We start from the raw sequence: 20041 nt of genomic DNA on the forward strand, positions 1-20041 counted from the left end.
CTACAAACTACTGGCGGGCGGCAAAGCTGGGTTCTGATTCTTATTTCACACATTTCTGTTTTTCCCGTTATATGTCACTGGTAGTCTCTCAACTTTCTCTAATTGCAAATGAAAGAAAACTATTTGGAGTTACTCAGCGCTTGGTTGTGTGATGTTGTTATGGATGTCTAATGTTAATGAGGAAAATACAGTCGACGTATGATCTTGTTCACTCATGCAGTTGCTGGATGAGTTAAAAGTTGGCAAAATGTTTGAAGCACTGCTTTTGTAATCAAATAAATTAGTGCTTCAACGTAAAAATTATTCAAACTCATTCATGCATTATTATGATTTACCTCTGTGGTAATTTCCTTTTCCACTTTTCCGTTTGAGACAAACACAGGCAAGCGATCCGCCCATTGATTTCCTCTTAAGCGAACTGCTCATTGCTTGCTGCAGTGTGACCTGCTGTAGAATGGCCTGCCCTGCACCGCAGTGGCAGGCTTGTGATGGTCCATCAAGAGTGGGGCGTCATGAAGATTAAGCCTCAGCGAGACACTGATTTTCCTGGGTGTTACGTAAGCCACATCTGTCCCTCCACATTACAGCATCACCGATGTGGAGCCCACCATGTGAATAAAGGAGAAGAGATGACTTACTCAAGCGCACACTGAATTCTGCTTACTGTCCCTGCCATTCAGCATGCAAGGATAGCGGGCGGGAGATGCTTGTGCCTTAATGGAGGGGACTGGAGGGGAGTGGACTGAAATGGCTTTTTAGACAGAGCCTGGTGCTGATGTGCAGGAAGGAAGCCATGAAATGACAGGGGCACAGTAGGTTCTGTGTAGGAACATACAGACTGCACTTAGAGCTGGTATTACCTTGCCTCAGCAGTTAATGATTTACCATATTTCTCTGATTTTATTACCCTGCTGCCTCCTCCAGACATGATAATAAGGACGGAGCTTATTTGAACAGCACTTCTCTCCGATGGGATTGGGGTGGTGCCAGAGAATACTCTGATCATGGCAGCATCCAGCAGAGCTGTACGTTATGGCTGTGCCCTAGACACTGACTGCATATTTCTCATATTGAAATGTAATTGGTCCTGACCTGGCAGCATGGTGGTCTGGACCAGTCATCAAGAGGATGAGAAGGCCTTGCAGTGTCTGTGGCCTAATGATCATATGGTGATGGGAAAACATGGGCCTAATTGTGCAGCAAGAGACATCGGGAAGAGACTATGAGTCAGCAAAGGATCGAAGTTCAGAGGTTATATCTGGTCAATATGTCTTTTGACTGACAATCCTGTAAGACCATTCTCTCACCATACTATGCTCTTGTTTGTCTGAAGTGCCCTCCTTGGGGCTCCCGAGGGTGCAGCGGTCTAAGGCACTGCATCTGTGCTAGAGGTGTCACTACAGACCCTGGTTCGATTCCAGGCTGTATCACAACCGGCGTGATTGGGAGTCCCATAGAGCGGCGCACAATTGGCCCAGCGTCGTTAGGGTTTGGCCGGGGTAGGCCGTCATTGAAAATAAGAATTTGTTCTTAACTGACTTACGTAGGTAGTTAAATTAAGTACAATTATAATAGAGATGGTGGAGAGGCCGGTTGACCGATATTGTAATTTCAACATATCCCGGGGACTAGATGATAAGGGGGACAGCTGTCTGGTAGGATTGGCTGTGTTTATATTGCTTGCAGCATCTGCCAACCTGGACCTGTGGTTAAATTGACCTCAGTACTGCAGCCTGGTAACTGTAGTCTTGCTGTTTTTAAAACTCACCCCTTTATTAGGGTGACCCCAGCCCCAACCTAACAGCAAGCACCCCTGTAGCTAGCTACCCATTACTTTGAGTACATGCTTTTGTGTGTACTTACAATAAGTATTTTGGCGCAGTGTGCGGTTCACTTGTCTGTTATTGTTCTGCATATGTGTACAGAAACAAAGCTTGTGGTCAAATGAGCGTAACGGGAAAGCATTTGCACAGAACCCACAGTGCTGGGTCCCACAGTGCTGTCTGGGATGGAGTCGGCTGGGCAGTGGAGGAGATGAGAGGAGAGAGATCAGGGCCAGGATGGGGCGGACTGACTGTAGGCATAGCTGTCAGTGTGAAGCAGAGTAAATACTGTAGGGAGTCAAAAACAGGTAGTTAAACCTGTTTGTGAGGTATTAGGAGTTGGAACCTGCATAAGTAAAGTGGAAATATCGTGTTTTCAAATGACTAGGGCCTTCCAAACCCTTACGACAATTCAGCTTAACAGTCCTCTTTTTCAATATCATTCTTGGGATTTTCCTTGGTTGCACTGAGCAGATTTTGTAGGACTAAATTGTTAATTAGGGACTCATTGCCTCAAGACTCAAACTCACACCCCTCGTATTATTTTAGTATGCCGTATGAGTATGTTGCATGAGGATCTTTTGATTGTAAGAATGAATGTTATATGAATGTACACTGAAAGAATATCCATTAGTTGCCACTTGCCAGTATGATGCTTTGGTAGAAATGGTGTGAGTTTGTCCCTTTCATTCCATCGCTCTTGGCCCATCTGAAACCATTTGTGGTGTTATGTCAAGATTATCTTGATCCTCTATTGTGGTGGCTCTCTTTGCAAGGTGTGTTGTGTTAGATATGATCTACTGATCTCTGACTTCCTCTGTGTCAGTGTACAGCCTGGCATGCAGGACCACACCAGCTCTTTCCCTCTCACCACCTCCCTGTCTGTGTCCAAGCATTTCAGTGTGACTTGCCTTCAGGAGTATGAAGGCAACAACCCCTCCCACCCCTATTCTCATTTCCACTTCCAACAGACTGGAACAGAGAGAGGGAGAGAGACAAACCAAGATACTGAGCGTGCCTGTGGAAGGCCTGGCTGTGGCAGTGGATCTCTGTAGACACAGCCCAGCGGGGCCAGCGGGGCCTGCATGATGTCTCCTGCTGGGAGCTGGGGCTGTGTGGCGGCCTTGCTAGGATGAAAAGACCTAAAGGGGGGGGGGGGTGGTCTGAGTGCCTCACTGTCGGTCCCTGCCTATGGAATGTAGGCTTAGAACAACCTCGGTCTCACACCAGTCACTTTCCTCTTGATTGAGCTCGGTTGACCTCATTTTGTGTCTCAAGTTTACTGTGCCACACACTTTGAGAGAGGACTATAACTTAAGGCCACGGTAACAGTTTACAGTGAGTGCACTTTGCTGGCAGGTGTTTTGGATCTTGTTGACTATCAGGGAGGTGATATGCAGAGGGCAGATTTCCTTGGTTGGTTTATTTGTCTGTGAAAATATTGAGGGGAGGCAGCTGATTGTATCTCAGGAGGGCATGGCTGTGCTGCGTCTGATCCGTCTTCATGTGGGAAAGCAGAGCTCAGCCCTCACCCAGCAGGTGCTATGGAAACAGACAGGCAAGTATTGACCGGCGGTTCTCTGATTCCCATCCTCATAGAGAATGCATGGAAAGTCCTTCTCTTATCAGGCCCCTGGTAGTAAGAGCTCTCTTCCAAATAAAGACAATCCAATAACACTCTTTCTCTCAGTCCGGGGGATCTGGCTGCGGAACTCAATCTGTTTACTAATCCATGCCTCCCGAAGACGGTTTTAATTATTTGGATGCTATACAGGTTCTTCCCCTACACAATAGTTTTGATTCCAGCGTTTCTATACCATCTATTGCATTTCTGTTCAAGATTCCTAAATAGATTTTAGATTCCATTGTCTATACACACTGCGAAATGAAGACAAACACAGTTTTGATGTAGATGTCCTAAAACCTGAGGCATATTTCTTGCACTTGTTTTTGAATAGTGATTGGTCGATTTGTGGTGTTCTTCAGGATGAAAACCATTTCAAGCAACTGTTCAGATACTTTCATGCGTCACTTGTGAAACCTGCTAGATGTGCGTTCAGTTGGTACGAATGGACAGAATATACAAATCAAACGAGTTGGGCGCTAGCTTTGTTTGACAGGCATTCGATGAAGAGAAATATTAAGTTGTGTCCACGTCTGTAGTCCAACTGGTGTCTTCTGCAGTTTTACACATTTTATTGAGGACTACAGTGGTCCATCTTTCAGAGCTCCATCTTAACACAGTTCTCTATTCCCCATAGTTGAGCTAAACTGAGGGGGTAGACAAGGCTTAGTCCTCAACCTTCTCGGTTGTACATTTGTTTAGACATCTGGAGATCTCTAGGAGAGCCAGTAACGCCAGTCTCATGCCAAGCATCACATTATCAAATCAAATCAAATCAAATTGTATTTGTCACATGTGCCAAAGACAACAGACCTTAGTGAAATGCTTACTTAAAAGCCCTTAACCAACAATGCAATTTTAAAAAAATACCTTAAAAAATATATTAAGAGATAAAAATAACAAATAATTAAAGCGCAGCAGTAAAATAACAATAGTGAGACTATATACAAGGGGTACCGGTACAGAGTCAATGTGTGGTGGCACCGGTGTTGAGGTAATAAGTACATGTAGGTAGAGTTGTTAAAGTGACTATGCATAGATAATCAACAGAGTAGCAGCAGCGTAGAAGAGGGAGGGGGGGGGACAATGCAAATAGTCTGGGTAGCCATTTGATGACGTACCACAAGAAGCAGGACAACCAGAGAACCCAGAGCCAGAGTGTGTGCGTCTGCATGTGCGTGTATGAGACTGTCTCTTGCATCAACAATCTGGAACGCTATTTGAGTTCGATTGTGTGATGAGAGCCCAAGCAGAGGACGCAATATCAACCCCAGCCCTCCTCAGTGCCACTCATAATCTGGTGTTTGTGAGATTAATGATGGACCACAGCTGGATGGAAATTAGGTTCGATTGTGATTCAGAGAGGGTGGTCCTCAAATCCCTCCATTTACAGACCTGGCTAAGGTCACTGGGACCAGCTCTCTGATGCTCATCCAGTGAGCAGCCTGACAGCCAGCCGCACCGTGCCATGCCACGAAGCTGTTCTGTCTGACAGGATGTCTGACCAGCCTTTTGTTTTGCTAGTTATTTCAGCCGTGAAGTGTTATTTGCCTTTTGCAAATTATAGGCGTCCGCTGCTGCTGCCTTACCATTTACTGATTAATGACAGGATGCAGTCGACACACTTTACTTTATACATAATATTTCCTCCCCACACACACATGATTTGCTAGGAACAGCCATCAGATGAGTAGACCATTAAGAGGGTACATTGAAGTTAATTAATGATCACTCAGCCTGGTAAAATGGGCCAATGTTTTTACCTCTCTCTGCTTTTAGCCAAATTTGTGCTTGATTGCAAATGCATCATGGACCGTTACTTATAAAGACTGTGAGTGCAGAACGAGAGATACGGCATCATGGACCGTTACTTATAAAGACTGTGAGTGCAGAACGATAGAGACTGCATCATGGACCGTTACTTATAAAGACTGTGAGTGCAGAACGAGAGAGACGGCATCATGGACCGTTACTTATAAAGACTGTGAGTGCAGAACGAGAGAGACGGCATCATGGACCGTTACTTATAAAGACTGTGAGTGCAGAACGAGAGATGCGTCTGAGCGTTGCCCTATTAGTGTGTTTGTGCTGTGCCTTGAATACTGATGGAATGGAAAAGAGCCTGTGTTGAAACGAAATGAGTTTCTGCCTGCGTGGAGTCTTCTGATGGTGTTGATTATGAAGGTAGTGGGCCTCACGCTGATGTTCTGCGGTGGAAAGGATGCTTGTTATGCCTTTGTATAGCAAGTCTGGGCCAGTACACGCATCGTAGGATGGGTAATGCTAATGTGCTCTAATGTGAAAAAGGGGATCCGACTGCTGTTGGGTAATGTTTGGTTTCATTTCCCTTACTTTAGTATTCAGTAGTTACAACAGCTTTTCTGGTTATGAATATGCCATTGCTGGCATGTTTGTTTTTTTCTGAGGTCCACAGTGGAGCTCTGTCTTCAACTGAAGAAGAGGGTATAGGAGGGCCACAAACTATCATTCTCTCATTATCTCTTTGGCCTTATCGCTCTGTTTATTCTCTCTCTCTTTCTCTCTCGTTCTCTCTTTCTCTCTCTCTCTCTTTCTCTCGCTTTCTCTCTCTCTCCCCCCCACCCACTTCTATCGTTTCTCATCTGTCACTACACACAGTGAAAAGTTTTCCGAAGCTCCTTGTCTTGTTTCCGAAGGTCTTGTTAGAGCAGCAAAGCCTCCGTGGAATATCATAACTCCGTGTTCTGAAATTTTTATCAAAAGGAAATGCTGAGGCACAATCTTGCTTCCGAGGAGGAGGAAGCACAGATCGACTTGTCGGTCCTCGTCAGTGCAGAGGGGAAAGGCTCTCGTCGTGACATTTTCAGAGCGGCTCTCTTGAACTGAGGCTTGATCTCAGTGCCTGCCTCAGTACAGAAGTGTGACAGTGAGTCTAAGCTGGTGATTAATAAGGTTACCTGTCCGTCAGAGATGATTTTCTCTGCTTGCTGTGTGTCTGTGAGGATGAAGTAAATCTCAACGTACAGTGGCAGTAGGGCCGTCGGATGCATACACAATGAGACATGCAAAGCTTTTGAAGAGAGAGGAAGTATTTCCCTACTATTCTCATTGTTTTGAATTGCTTGTTTTTAATTGGTGTTTGTGCCAGTGATAAAGTGTCTGTTCTGCATGTAGCCTAGGCCTACTGTTATCAACCTGCTTACAAAGCTGATCTGTGGTCAAACTGATACAATGCCTCTGACAAGGATAAAAGCAATCTATCATAATGTAGGCCTAACCCTGTAACATAGGGCCTGTGTAATTTGCGGTGCAGTGAAATCATGTCATGATGGATTGGATCTATAATGGTATATACATACAGCGCTTTTCACTACAGATGTATCTTAATTAAAGACAGTTTGTTACAGCAGGAAAATAATCAGCACATTTCCAGCAACAGGAAATGTGGATAAGAATTCAGACATTTTTGTATTGGTTGAAATATTTTTTTCTTACAAACTTCAGAAGCCCTTTTAAAACTATAATACACTACAAGGTTTACATTTTCTGCATTGCAGGAAAGTTACCTTGCAACAGGGTGCTCAAATTAAGATCCAACATATTTAGGTTTCAAAAAGTGTGTTACATTTGTTGTCTTGGCCTAACTCACTCCATCCACCACCAATGTAGAGCATCCACCTTTTAATAATCTTGTTCCAGATTGTTAAATTGAAGCTTACTTTTGTCAGCGTGTCTCTACCTTTTTAGCAGCTCTAGTTGCTAGTGTTTACTGCCGTTTAATGGGTTTGAGTTGCCTTGCCTCTCATGCCTCTACCTCTGGCCAGGGAACATGTAGAAAGGGACATTGTGGTGAAAGTGGAGGTGTGGTGACCTCAGGCCAGTGTGCAGTCCCCCAGGTGTATTTATGTCAGCTGTTTGACAAATAGATAAGTACACAGCTCTAACCTAACCAGGAGCACTACGGCTCAGTACTGTAGCCTAATTACCCCCCCCACACACACACTCACACACTGGCCAACAGTTTAAACTTTTATGTAGGCCTTTGATGTATAATCGGTTTGATAAATTGGCTTAGACTAGATAATATTAGCCTACATACATACATTGCAAATACGGTGTACCCTGCCCCAACCCCGAATACCAAAAAGTTGTATTCGTGTGTTTGTTTCGCATCACAGTGATATTACTTAGCAGACTGATTTGAGTAATTAATTGAGATCCATGCAATTAGGCTTTCCATTTGCATGAACAATGTTTCACTAATTGCAACCTCCCATTGAGCTAATTATTTGCCCATTGTGTTGTGATCCAAATTTGTGACGTCTGCCCGCCTAAAAGGGATCATTTTTAGACCATGGACGATGACTTTGATTAATGGCCAAATCACTGCGTGCGTTTTTCAATGGTGTAGAGAAGTGTGTGTGCGCTACCTACGTGAAAACAAGCATGTGCGAGCCTTGGGATTGATGTTCTCACAGGGATACAAGCCCGAAATGAAATGTTATACATTTCCATTGTGTGAACTTCGCAGCACTGAGTTTGTTTTTGTACTTTTACTGCTATGTCTCCAAAATTCTTTGTTCTTCCATAGCTAAAACCAAGTGATGGATTGAATTATACTTAGCGTGTCTTTTCTGCTAGGGATTTTATGTGTATGAAGGACCGTGTGCTTCTGTCTATTTCAGAGCGGTCCATTGACTCTAGTCTGACCCAGTGCTAACCTCTCTGCTCTCTCACCGCGTGGCCGATGGACATCCTACCTGACACCAACTGTGACCCCTCCTCCCCTACCGAGATGGAATTGAGACATTGTGAAGCAGTTTCCCCTATATGAATTTAGCAGATATTTAATATTGTCTTTAGGCTAACTCTTATGTGTGAAATTAGTTTCAGGCTGAAGGGTGTAGTTTGTTTCCCCTCGCTCATGAACTTTGATAGTCAAGAATATGTTTTGCATGTTTTTGTTTCCCTTACAATAAATGTGATATAGTTCTAGTAAATAAGACCGTCCTGTAACAGCTTCCTTTTACAAAGTAAAAGGTAAGAGAATGGTACCAACCTGCAAGGCGCGTGGTGAAGTTATTAACATGAACACCAACGCTAATAAATAGATATAACACAAACTCATCGCCCATTCATCCATCTGTGATTCATTCAGTAAGGAGAGAGAGAGACGCATTAGCGCCTTGCTGGGTACCAAATTCCTACATCGCATTGTCTTGGCAGGTTAGTTGGGAATGGGTGTGGGAAAAAACAGGTTAAAAGGCTCTAAATACTTGATTTCAAAATTGTGACAACTGAGCAATGTAAAATACAAACATTTAGGAAAAGTCAGGGAAGGGGCAGGACGTTTTTTGTTGTTGAGATTATTATTATTTACTCAATCAAATGTCAGTGGCCATTGGCCTATGCCAGTTCTAGTGTTAAAGTCGAATGAGTTCTTCCATACTTGAGTTCCTTCATTCCCATTTTCCACTTCTGCTCTGCTCTCATAAGAACAGTTCTCAAACCTCTGAAAAATGCTGACCAGCATAGCAGCACGTAAGGACCAGCTCTTACATTTAATTATAACTGATGGCAAAAAAAATCCCATAATGACTATTGGTAAAGGTTGTGTGTTTGCAAGATTCTCTGCTGTTGGGTAATGGGCAACTGTTTATTTCCTTGTATGGTTATGTTCATGAATATGCTCTCAATGTGATGTATACCTACTAATATAGCTACTTGAGCATCAAGCCTCACAGGCTCTGGTATAAGGGTTGCTGGTTAGTGAGGTGTCCTGATATCTTCCTCTGTTCCTGGTGTGTGTGCTGCATGCGTGGATGCGTTTGACCCTCTGTACTGTATGTGTGTGATTCCCTCTGTGTGTGGGTGTATGTCCTGATGTTTGACCCTCTGTTCCTGTGTGTTTTGGCAGGGAGAAAACGTCCGGCCCCAGAAGGATGCCCAGGTGGGGCGGGGCGGCATGCAGAGGAAGGACTGGCATGACTACGAGGCAATCAGGAGAGATGCTGCTCGCTCTGGTAGGACAGAACTTCAGGAAATCCCTCGCACACACTCCCCTTTTAGTTTGAGGTTTGAAGCCCACAACTATACTGCAATAACAAATGATTCCACACAAGGCATTATATGTTTGTAGGAACATGAGATTTTCAATGGTTTTGATTCTAACACAACAACTGTAGGCCATTTACAACTGATGTGGTCGACAGACTGCAAGACATTTCCAATGTCCTTATGGTTCATTCAGCAGGTACTGTACCTCAGACAGAAGAAGGGATTTTAGCTGACACTAAGTCCAGGTACTTTCACTGTCTGTCAGAGAAAAGCAGATCATTACTGGCTAGAACATGACAACAGATGGATGGACCAAGACATTTCAACCTAAGTTGACATTATCTTTGCACTCATGTCTATTCTGTTCTCTCTGTGCGTGCGTGCGTGCGTAGGTAACGGGGAGCAGGGTAAGCCCTTTCCTCTGACGGACACTGACCGGGTGGACCAGGCCTACAGGGAGAATGGGTTCAACATCTATGTCAGCGATAGGATCTCCCTCAACCGCTCTGTCGCAGACATCCGGCACCCAAAGTGAGTGCGTGTTTCTCTTTTATTTACCCAGCTTGTCAACTCCACGTTCCTTCGAAAGGACAAGTATAGTTTAGTCACCATTGGTTCTTGGGCCTGATCAGTTGACAGATATTATCGGCCAACATTAGACTTTCACAAAAATATTTGTATCTGTCTTTATTCCACTGATAAAGCATTGATATTATATACACCTAAACAAATACGTCTGCTCATTTGCGCTCATTTAAAAAAATGTTCAATGGTTGCCTGAAGAGGGCGCTCTGAGTTGCTCATTGAACATAATTAAGCCCTAAGTAACAACGTGAGAGAGAGTCTGCATGGTGGTTTGACGGTGAGTAGCTTGCCGAAGTCCGCGTATTTGAATATGTAAATAATCAAAAGTACACTTCACCAAGCAGCCAGCCCTTTCTTCATCACATTCTCACTTAGTTAACATTAGCTTAGCATCCTAGCCAGCAAGGTAGTTAGCCTAGCTAGCAATCTGTGCTACTTATATTCTAACACTGGACTGGCGCAAAAGTGAACACTCGTCCATGATTCAAAAATAACACGATTACTGTCTGGGCCTATTTATTTTAGACAGTGGGCTTATTTAGTTAGTTTTCCAAAATATGCTATCTGCAAAAAGCAAGACAGTTGTCGCAGCTCTCATTCAGGCCATGGCTTGCATTCATGAGGAGTTAAGAAATCATTGTCGTAATGAACAGCTAACCTTTGTTGTAACATACACTCATTGCGAGGTTGCCATAAAGTGTTAGTTTACATAACCTTTGACTGTAAATACTGTAGTAAATCTACTCTAGAAAAATGCTGATGATGACACCTAGTGGTGACATTCTGAACGACATGGTACTGCTTTTCAATGTTTATTTGTGACTCACCACCTGGATTTGGTCTTATGTAACAACATTTGAAGTGGTGTTTTTTTACGTTATATAAAAGTAGACTCGGCTACAAAATGGTATATCATACACGGCATTTGAGGAACAACGGGGAAGTAATTCTGCTTTGAAAGTTGATCAACTTGTAAACTCACTTTTGAGAATTGTCTTTTTGAATGTTTTGCTATCTAGTGAAGAGCTCTTCTTTGTCTACACCCATTCAGCATCGTTCACACCCTTACCCATCTCGTTTCGCTCTCGAAGTGCACACTTGACGCTCTGGCTGATGATTTGTTTACCACTGGATAACATGAAAACAGCCTAACCAGCTCTGCTGGCAACAATTTAATTGCGCTTTTGTGCAGACATATTCAATGGGTGTTGTACACACGTCACAACGTAACATTAGCTAACGAGCCAGCCAGCCAGCCAACGTTAGCTAGTTAAACAATAAACAGTGCCAACCATGCCACAGTGCTGGGAGCTAACCAACCATGTTCAATGTTAGCTAGCTACAACAAACGTCTCTGGGAAACTAATAATAACGTCATGTAGGGAGCCAGCAAACTAACGTTAGCTTGAAATGAAGCCACTCTGTCAAAATTAGAAAACCTGTAATATCTGAATGTAACGTTAGTCTAGCGTTAGCTAGCTATCTTACCTGTATACATCATCGTGCGTGGACGCGTCTCCCTGTCAGGAATGCCATACCACGGTTGCCCTTAATTTGAAGATGAAATCCGGAGGCCGGTGTTGCCTCCATCTCTTTAGCTATCATACTCCAATTCCGCAGATTTTCAAAACTTGATCCTCCCGAAAGTGGAGAGCCACACGTATGCACCTCCACTACACAATAAAAAAATGTAATCATCATTTGATAGGATTACCACACAGACTGACAAGCTTCTATGGCAGACCAATCCGAACTCCTCTCTCGGCATGTCCAGCCCACTCATTATCTCAGCCAATCATGGCTAGTGGGGAAGGTTGGCAGCTCTTTCTTTGGCTTAACCAAAAAGGCTCGTAATTTAACAATTGTATTTGTATTTACAGATGGCATACGAGTGTGTTATTAAGGCACATGAAAGTTCACATGTTCAGGAAGACATTTCTGCCCAAAAACGCATTTTGATAAATAAATAATTTTGACATTCAAACGGCTCTCCTGTTAAGTTGTGACATTCTACATACGCCTAGTTTCCTGAATCTGGTCACATTTGTGAACTGCAGTTTCAGATTTACTTTGTTTAAATCAATCTGGCCAGTGACCCTTTGTGGGGGTTTAGCATATAGAGGATCTAGTTTATTTTTGGTAGAAATCCTGTAAACCACAAATAAAATGTTCTCATTCAGTACATTTTTATATTTTCTTGAAAACATCATTCAGAATATCTGTTTAATCCTTTCACACAAAAGTTGTATAAACCTAGGTCTGTTTTTTCATTCCACCCCTAAAACAAAATATTGGCAGATATATCGGTAATCGGTGACTTTTGCCTCCCTAAAATGGGAATCGGGGGACAAAATCACATGGGGGTTGGGCTCTAGTTGTTTCACATGCTCCTGATGATACAAAATGCATTTGAGCATTAAGTGGAAGGTGTATTTCATTCATATTTGAAGATGTAGCTACTTTCCTCATAAGCTATTGAGTATATTTACAGTGGGGCAAAAAAGTATTTAGTCAGCCACCAATTGTGCAAGTTCTCCCACTTAAAAAAATGTGGCCTGTAATTTTCATCATAAGTACACTTCAACTATGACAGACAAAATGAGAAAAAAATATCCAGAAAATTACATTGTAGGATTTTTTATGAATTTATTTGCAAATTATGGTGGAAAATAAGTATTTGGTCACCTACAAACAAGCAAGATTTCTGGCTCTCACAGACCTGTAACTTCTTCTTTAAGAGGCTCCTATTGTCCTCCACTCGTTACCTGTATTAATGGAACCCGTTTGAACTTGTTATCAGTATAAAAGACACCTGTCCACAACCTCAAACAGTCACACTCCAAACTCCACTATGGCCAAGACCAAAGAGCTGTCAAAGGACACCGGAAACAAAATTGTAGACCTGCACCAGGCTGGGAAGACTCAATCTGCAATAGGTAAGCAGCTTGGTTTGAATAAATCAACTGTGGGAGCAATTATTAGGAAATGTAAGACATACAAGACCACTGATAATCTCCCTCGATCTGGGGCTCCACGCAAGATCACACCCCGTGGGGTCAAAATGATCACAAGAACGGTGAGCAAAAATCCCAGAACCACGCGGGGGGACCTAGTGAATGACCTGCAGAGAGCTGGGACCAAAGTAACAACGCCTACCATCAGTTACACACTACGCCGCCAGGGACTCAAATCCTGCAGTGCCAGACGTGTCCCCCTACTTAAGCCAGTACATGTCCAGGCCCGTCTGAAGTTTGCTAGAGAGCATTTGGATGATCCAGAAGAAGATTGGGAGAATGTCATATGGTCAGATGAAACTAAAATATAACTTTTTGGACAAAGAATGCTGAGTTGCATCCAAAGAACACCATACCTACTGTGAAGCATGGGGGTGGAAACATCATGGTTTGGGGCTGTTTTTCTGCAAAGGGACCAAGACGACTGATCCGTGTAAAGGAAAGAAGGAATGGGGTCATGTATCGTGAGATTTTGAGTAAAAACCTCCTTCCATCAGCAAGGGCATTGATGATGAAACGTGGCTGGGTCTTTCAGCATGACAATGATCCCAAACACACCGCCCGGGCAACGAAGGAGTGGCTTCGTAAGAAGCATTTTAAGGTCCTGGAGTGGCCCAGCCAGTCTCCAGATCTCAACCCCATAGAAAATCTTTGGAGGGAGTTGAAAGTCCATGTTGCCCAGCAACAGCCCCAAAACATCACTGCTCTAGAGGAGAGCTGCATGAAGGAATGGGCCAAAATACCAGCAACAGTGTGTGAAAACCTTGTGAAGACTTACAGAAAACGTTTGGCCTCTGTCATTGCCAACAAAGGGTATATAACAAAGTATTGAGATAAACTTTTGTTTTTGACCAAATACTTATTTTCCATTTGCAAATAAATTCATTAAAAATCCTACAATGTGATTTTCTGGATTTTTTTTTCTCATTTTGTTTGTCATAGTTGAAGTGTACCTATGATGAAAATTACAGGCCTCTCTCATCTTTTTAAGTGGGAGAACTTGCACAATTGGTGGCTGACTAAATACTTGTTTGCCCCACTGTATATGCACACGAATCATTTAATATTAAACTGATTGTGGCAGAAGGCCTAGTATGGCATTAGTCATCTAAACACATTCTTCTTATCTTAATCGGTGTAAGGTCAGAATCGAAGTAAGTGTACGCCAAATAAAGCACCTTGTTTTCTGAGCAGTCTTTCAAATTATTAGTACATGTAAACATCTTAATCAGAGTTCCAGTGGTGTATTTGATCAGTGCATGGGCCAGTACCGTTAGTGCAAGCATCCCTCTTATGCGCGAGTGAGTTCTGGAAGTTGAAATAAATTCATTAGGTCCTAATCTATGGACTTAACTGGGCAGTAGTGCAGACATGGGTAGGCCTGGGGGGGGCATACGTGTCAGAAAAGTTACCACAGGGATAACTGGCGTGTGGCGGCCCAGCGTTCATAGCGACGCCGCTTTTTGATCCTTCGATGTCGGCTCTTCCTATCATTGTGAAGCAGAATTCACCCAGCGTTGGATTGTTCACCCACTAATAGGGAACGTGAGATGGGCGAGATGGGTTTAGACCGTCGTGAGACAGGTTAGTTTTACCCTATTGATGATGTGTTGTTGCAATCACTTGGGATTTTTTCCCACAAAATAGCTTTTTTTTTTATAAACAGAAATACTAATCAGTTTCATCAGCTGTCCAGGTGGCTGGTCTCAGATGATCCTGCAGGTGAAGAAGCCGGATGTGGCGGTCCTGGACTGGCGTAGTTACACATGGTCTGCGGTTGTGAGGTCGGTTGGACGTACTGCCAAATTCTTTAAAACAATGAAGGTGGCTTATGGTAGAGAAATGAACATTCAATTATCTGTGAAGAACTCTGGTTGACATTCCTGCAGTCAGCATGCCAATTGCACACTCCCTCAACTTGAGACATCTGTGGCATTGTGTTTTGTGACAAAACGGCACATTTTAGAGTGGCCTTTAATTATCCCCAGCACAAGGTGCACCTGCGTGGTGAGCATGCTGTTTAATCAGCTACTTTGCCACACCTGTCAGGTGGATGGATTATCTTGGCAAAGGAGAAATGCTCACTAACAGGGATGTAAACAAATTTGTGCACACAATTTGAGAGAAATAAGAGTTTTGTGCACATGGAAAATCTCTGGAATATTGTATTTCAGCTCATGAAACATGGGACCAACACTTAGCATGTTGCATTTATATTTTTGTTCAGCATAAATAGTTTTCACATAGAAACTTCGTCCAAACTCCAAACCAAATGGTCTTCACAAAAATAACACGGGCACTGTGGTAGAACGTTTATTTTGTTAGATTTTCTGCATTTATGAAAAGTCCCGTCAGGTATCTTGATTTCAGATGATAATCTGATTTTAGGGTTGGGCGGTATCCATATTTTCATACCGTCCTCCTCTCATACTGGGATATATACGGTATTACCGGCTTAGTACACAAGGGGGCACATAAAAATAAAAATAAATAGCTGCCCAATGTATATATATTGGATTTCTAACAAAATTAGCACAGGTAATAGTGAATGTCAACGGAGGCTGCTAGCTAAATATGCTATCGAGTGCAAGCGAAAATAAACTAATTGCAAAGATGGGCAATCCAGCTCATTAAGTTATACATATACAGGTAGGAGCTACCAAATGTCATTTTTGGTGAGTTTGGACATTTTACAGCGACTGTGAACAAGCAACATTGTGCAAATTACAAGTATGCTTGTCTGAAGGAAGAACCGTACTGGCTCTGGAGCAGCGTGTGTAGGCTACACGCTGTGTATGTCTGTAGTCGCTAGGGCAATGAACCTGCCTGTTCTGCTCTGAGAGGAGAAGATGGGCTGAGAACGAAGAGGAGAAAAAACGCAAGGAAATCAAGATGGTGGCATCTGTACAAATAACGAATCCAAAGGGATTTGACTTGTCACAGCTTTCTGCCGTGTTTGATAATATCTGTCACTTTATTAATTCATCCACTTACTTAGATTAACTAGCAAATTAAAGTTAGGGGTCGCGTTAATGCAGAATTCTACGTTTTTCACGCAGGAAACAAAGAATTCATAAGAAATATCTTGCAGATTTAAAATGCTTCTTATTGTAATGTAAGCTCTGTTTAAGACAAATCTCGGGCTTCAGTTGCACTTCTCCACTCCGATGAGAATTCACTAACAGGCATTCTATCAGCAGACGGAGCTCTGACTGATGTGTATCTACAATCAAATCCGTGACTGGCTCAACTGTTCTGTGGAACTAGGGTAAGCTTCATAATGTAAAATAACAACAGATTTGATTGATTTAGGATCCCTATTAGCCGATGCCAATGGCAACAGGTAGTCTTACTGAGGTCCGACACATAACTAAAAAAAACGTACAATTTACTATATATTTAAAAATATTAACATGTGCGTGTGTGCATCTATCAGTTACACATGCATTTCAGTACTTGCACACAGCAATTAGGTCACATGGGGAGAGGCGTTGTGCCGGGATTAATGTTCCTTCCAATTTTTTGGGGCACTGAGCAAATCTTTGGTCTTGTGAGCGGAAACTTGAACTTTGTGAGAATTTTGTGCAACTTCCGGCGCGCATTTACAGTGAACACTGAAGCTGTAGCCTTACAGTTTTTTTGGCTAATGTAGGCCTACATAGCATAACTGTTTTACTTTGTCTGTAACACCATGGGCCAAATAGGTGACTGTACATTACGTTGTGTTTATATGATGCAAGAAACCACTTTACAAAATAAAATGTATTATTACCATACAGAGAATTAGACAATGTAGGCTACCTGTCTGAAAATACAACACTTCCCCTTTTTAAAAATGTAAACACAAGCTTTTTACCTGACTGGCTTTTCAAAGACCGCTTCAAAGACAGCTTGACATGTAGCTTACATGTTTTGTGTTCTTGTAGGAAGCAGTAACTCCCCATTGCTGACCTACAGTTGAAGTCAGAAGTTTACATGCACTTAGGTTGGAGTCATTAAAACTAGTTTTTCAACCACTCCACACATTTCTTGTTAACAAACTATAGCTTTGGCAAGTTGTTTAGGACATCTACTTCGTGCATGACACAAGTCATTTTTCCAACAATTGTTTACATGCAGATTATCTCACTTATAATTCACCCTATCACAATTCCAGTGGGTCAGAAGTTTACATACACTAAGTTGACTGTGACTTTAAACAGCTTGGAAAATTCCAGAAAATGATGTAATGTCTTTAGAAGCTTCTGATAGGCTAATTGACATCATTTAAGTCAGTTGGCGGTGTACCTGTGGATGTAATCCCATAGAAAATGTGTGTGCGAGCAAGGAGGCCTACAAATCTGACTCGCTTACACCAGCTCTGTCAGGAGGAATGGGTCAAAATTCACCCAACTTATTGTAGGAAGCTTGTGGAAGGCTACCTGAAATGTTTGGCCCAAGTTAAACCATTTAAAGGCAATGCTACCAAACACTCAATTAGTATATGTACACTTCTGACCTACTGGGAATGTGATGAAAGAAATAAAAGCTGAAGTAAATAATTATCTCTACGATTATTCTGACATTTCACATTCTTAAAATAAAATAGTGATCCTAACTGACCTAAGACATGGACTTTTTACTGTGGGACCTTAAATAGACAGCTGTGTGCCTTTCCAAATCATGTCCAATCAATTGAACTTACCACAGGTGGACTCCAAGTTGTAGAAACATCTCAAGGATGATCAATAGAAACAGGATGCTCAATTTCGAGTCTCATAGCAAAGGGTCTGAATACTTATGTAATGTATTTATTTTGAATACATTTGCAAAAGATTCTATAAACCTGTTTTCGCTTCGTCATTATGGGATATTGTTTGTGGATTGATGAGGGGAAAAACAATTGAATCATTTTCAGAATAAGGCTGAAAAGTAACAAAGTGGAAAAATTCCAGGGGTCTGAATACTTTCCGAATGCATTGTATAACGACTTGTAACTGCCAGTAGAGAATAGCTTATGTTCCCTAAGCTGTTCATTGGTGTTGGATAAAGACATCTGGGTCTTAGTATCCAGGGCCTTTTGGCTTCTTCTGGGTACATTTCACATAGTCTAATTTCAGTGAGTAGAGCCTCTGCGGAATGGGTTACTGCCTGCTTACAGTCCCTAGCCATCTCGCTCCAAGCAGCCCATTGATGTTTCAACAGTCATGGGAATGACACGTTGGCCCCTTCAGAGGAATTTAAGGGTCCGATCTGGCAAATTTGTGGGTTGTTTAATAATGTGTAATGAAGCGGTGGCTTACTGCTTGCCCGCTGCCACAGTCACTCGCCCAAGCTCTGTGGCTGGTTAGGCGGTATCCACATTTTCACATCGTTATGCTGTCCGTCTCTCACCCCGGGATTTTCGATATTATCTGTTTAGTACACAAGGGGGCGACAAATGCAAAAAAACATGTCTTTCAAAAATGCTAAAATTAGCACAAGTAATAGTGTATTTCCATGGCAGCTGCTAGCTAAATATGCTAACGAGCGCAAATGAAAATAAATAAAAGAATTCCAAAGAACGGCAATCCAATTCATAAAGTTATACGTATATAGGTAGGAGCTACCAAATGTCATTTTTTGGTGAGTTTGAACATTTACAAGTGAATGTGAATGAGAGACATTGTTGCTCGTAATTGGTCTGAGTTGTCGCAATGTTTTGCAACAAATTCGATTTGGGCTAGTGCTCTGCTCTAGCTCTCATTTTTACTAATGAACCAGAAACTGACGCTTTCATTATCTGCTATGATTACTTCAATAGAGTAATCATATTATATAGCCTAATATTGTGACATATCATTACTGTGTATCATTGCATACGGTTACATTTGTGGGTCATGAATACTAGGCCTACATGATAATACTAAAGTATTGTTGATCTCTCCAGAAGATAACTTTTGTGCAACACCAGGGCCTGTCATCATAAAGAATCTCACACTATGAGTGATCTAGGATTAGTTCCCATCCGGCCATGTAATGTTATTCACTATGCTCTTAAAAGCTAAAACTGATCCTCATACTCAGACACTTAATGAAGACCAACCCTGCTCTACAGCCCCTCAGTAGCCACTCTATTTGCTTTTTGGCAATTGCTGTTTGTTTGTTGCTTATTCTTTTATTTGCCTGTTTGTGTGTGTGTTTAGCTGTAAACAGAAGCTGTATGGGGAGAAGTTGCCCAACACCAGCATCATCATCCCATTCCACAACGAAGGTTGGTCGTCCCTGCTCAGGACAGTACACAGCGTGCTCAACCGCTCTCCCCCTGAGCTCATCGCTGAGGTCATACTGGTGGACGACTTCAGTGACAAAGGTACGCGCGTGTGTGTCTACTACCATTCAAAAGTTTGAGGTCACTTAGAAATGTCCTTGTTTTTTTTGTTCATTTAAAATAACATCAAATTGATCAGAAATAAAGTGTAGACATGGTTAATGTAAATGACTATTGTAGCTGGAAACTGCTTTTTTAGTGGAATATCTACAGGCCCATTATCGGCAACCATCACTCCTGTGTTCCAATGGCACGTTGTGTTAGCTAATCCAAGTTTATAATTTAAAAGGCTAATTGATCATTAGATAACCCTTTTGCATTTATGTTAGCAAAGCTGAAAACTGGTGTCTGATTAAAGAAGCAATAAAACTTGCCTTCTTTAGACTAGTTGAGTATCTGGACCATCAGAATTTGTGGGTTTGATTACAGGCTCAAAATGGCCAGAAACAAAGAACTTTCTTCTGAGACTCGTCAGTCTATTCTTGTTCTGAGAAATTAAGGCTATTCCATGCGAGAAATTGCCAAGAAACTGAAGATCTCGTACAACGCTAAGTACTACTCCCTTCACAGAACAGCGCAGACTGGCTCTAACGAGAATAGAAAGAGGAGTGGGAGGCCCCGGTGCACAACTGAGCAAGAGGACAAGTACATTAGTGTGTCTAGTTTAAGA

The 20041-nt window shown here is 42.3% G+C and overlaps 1 protein-coding gene across 4 annotated transcripts in view; it reads left to right on the top strand.

Moving 5' to 3' along the window:
• Window positions 1–20041, top strand: part of LOC110533617 (polypeptide N-acetylgalactosaminyltransferase 10) — a 102021-nt gene that overhangs the window by 16860 nt on the left and 65120 nt on the right. For all 4 annotated transcript variants that reach the window (XR_002475001.2, XR_005053612.1, XR_005053613.1 and 1 more), the window contains exons 2-4: window positions 9344–9449; window positions 9876–10014; window positions 19247–19413. Coding sequence is in view for 1 of the 4 variants with exons in the window: in XM_021618016.2 (XP_021473691.2) it covers window positions 9344–9449; window positions 9876–10014; window positions 19247–19413 (412 nt within the window). In the remaining 3 variants the exon portion in view is untranslated. The remainder of the gene's footprint in view (window positions 1–9343; window positions 9450–9875; window positions 10015–19246; window positions 19414–20041) is intronic.

The sequence above is a fragment of the Oncorhynchus mykiss genome, chromosome 10 (assembly GCF_013265735.2).
Source record: "Oncorhynchus mykiss isolate Arlee chromosome 10, USDA_OmykA_1.1, whole genome shotgun sequence".
Classification (NCBI taxonomy): Eukaryota; Metazoa; Chordata; class Actinopteri; order Salmoniformes; family Salmonidae; genus Oncorhynchus; species Oncorhynchus mykiss.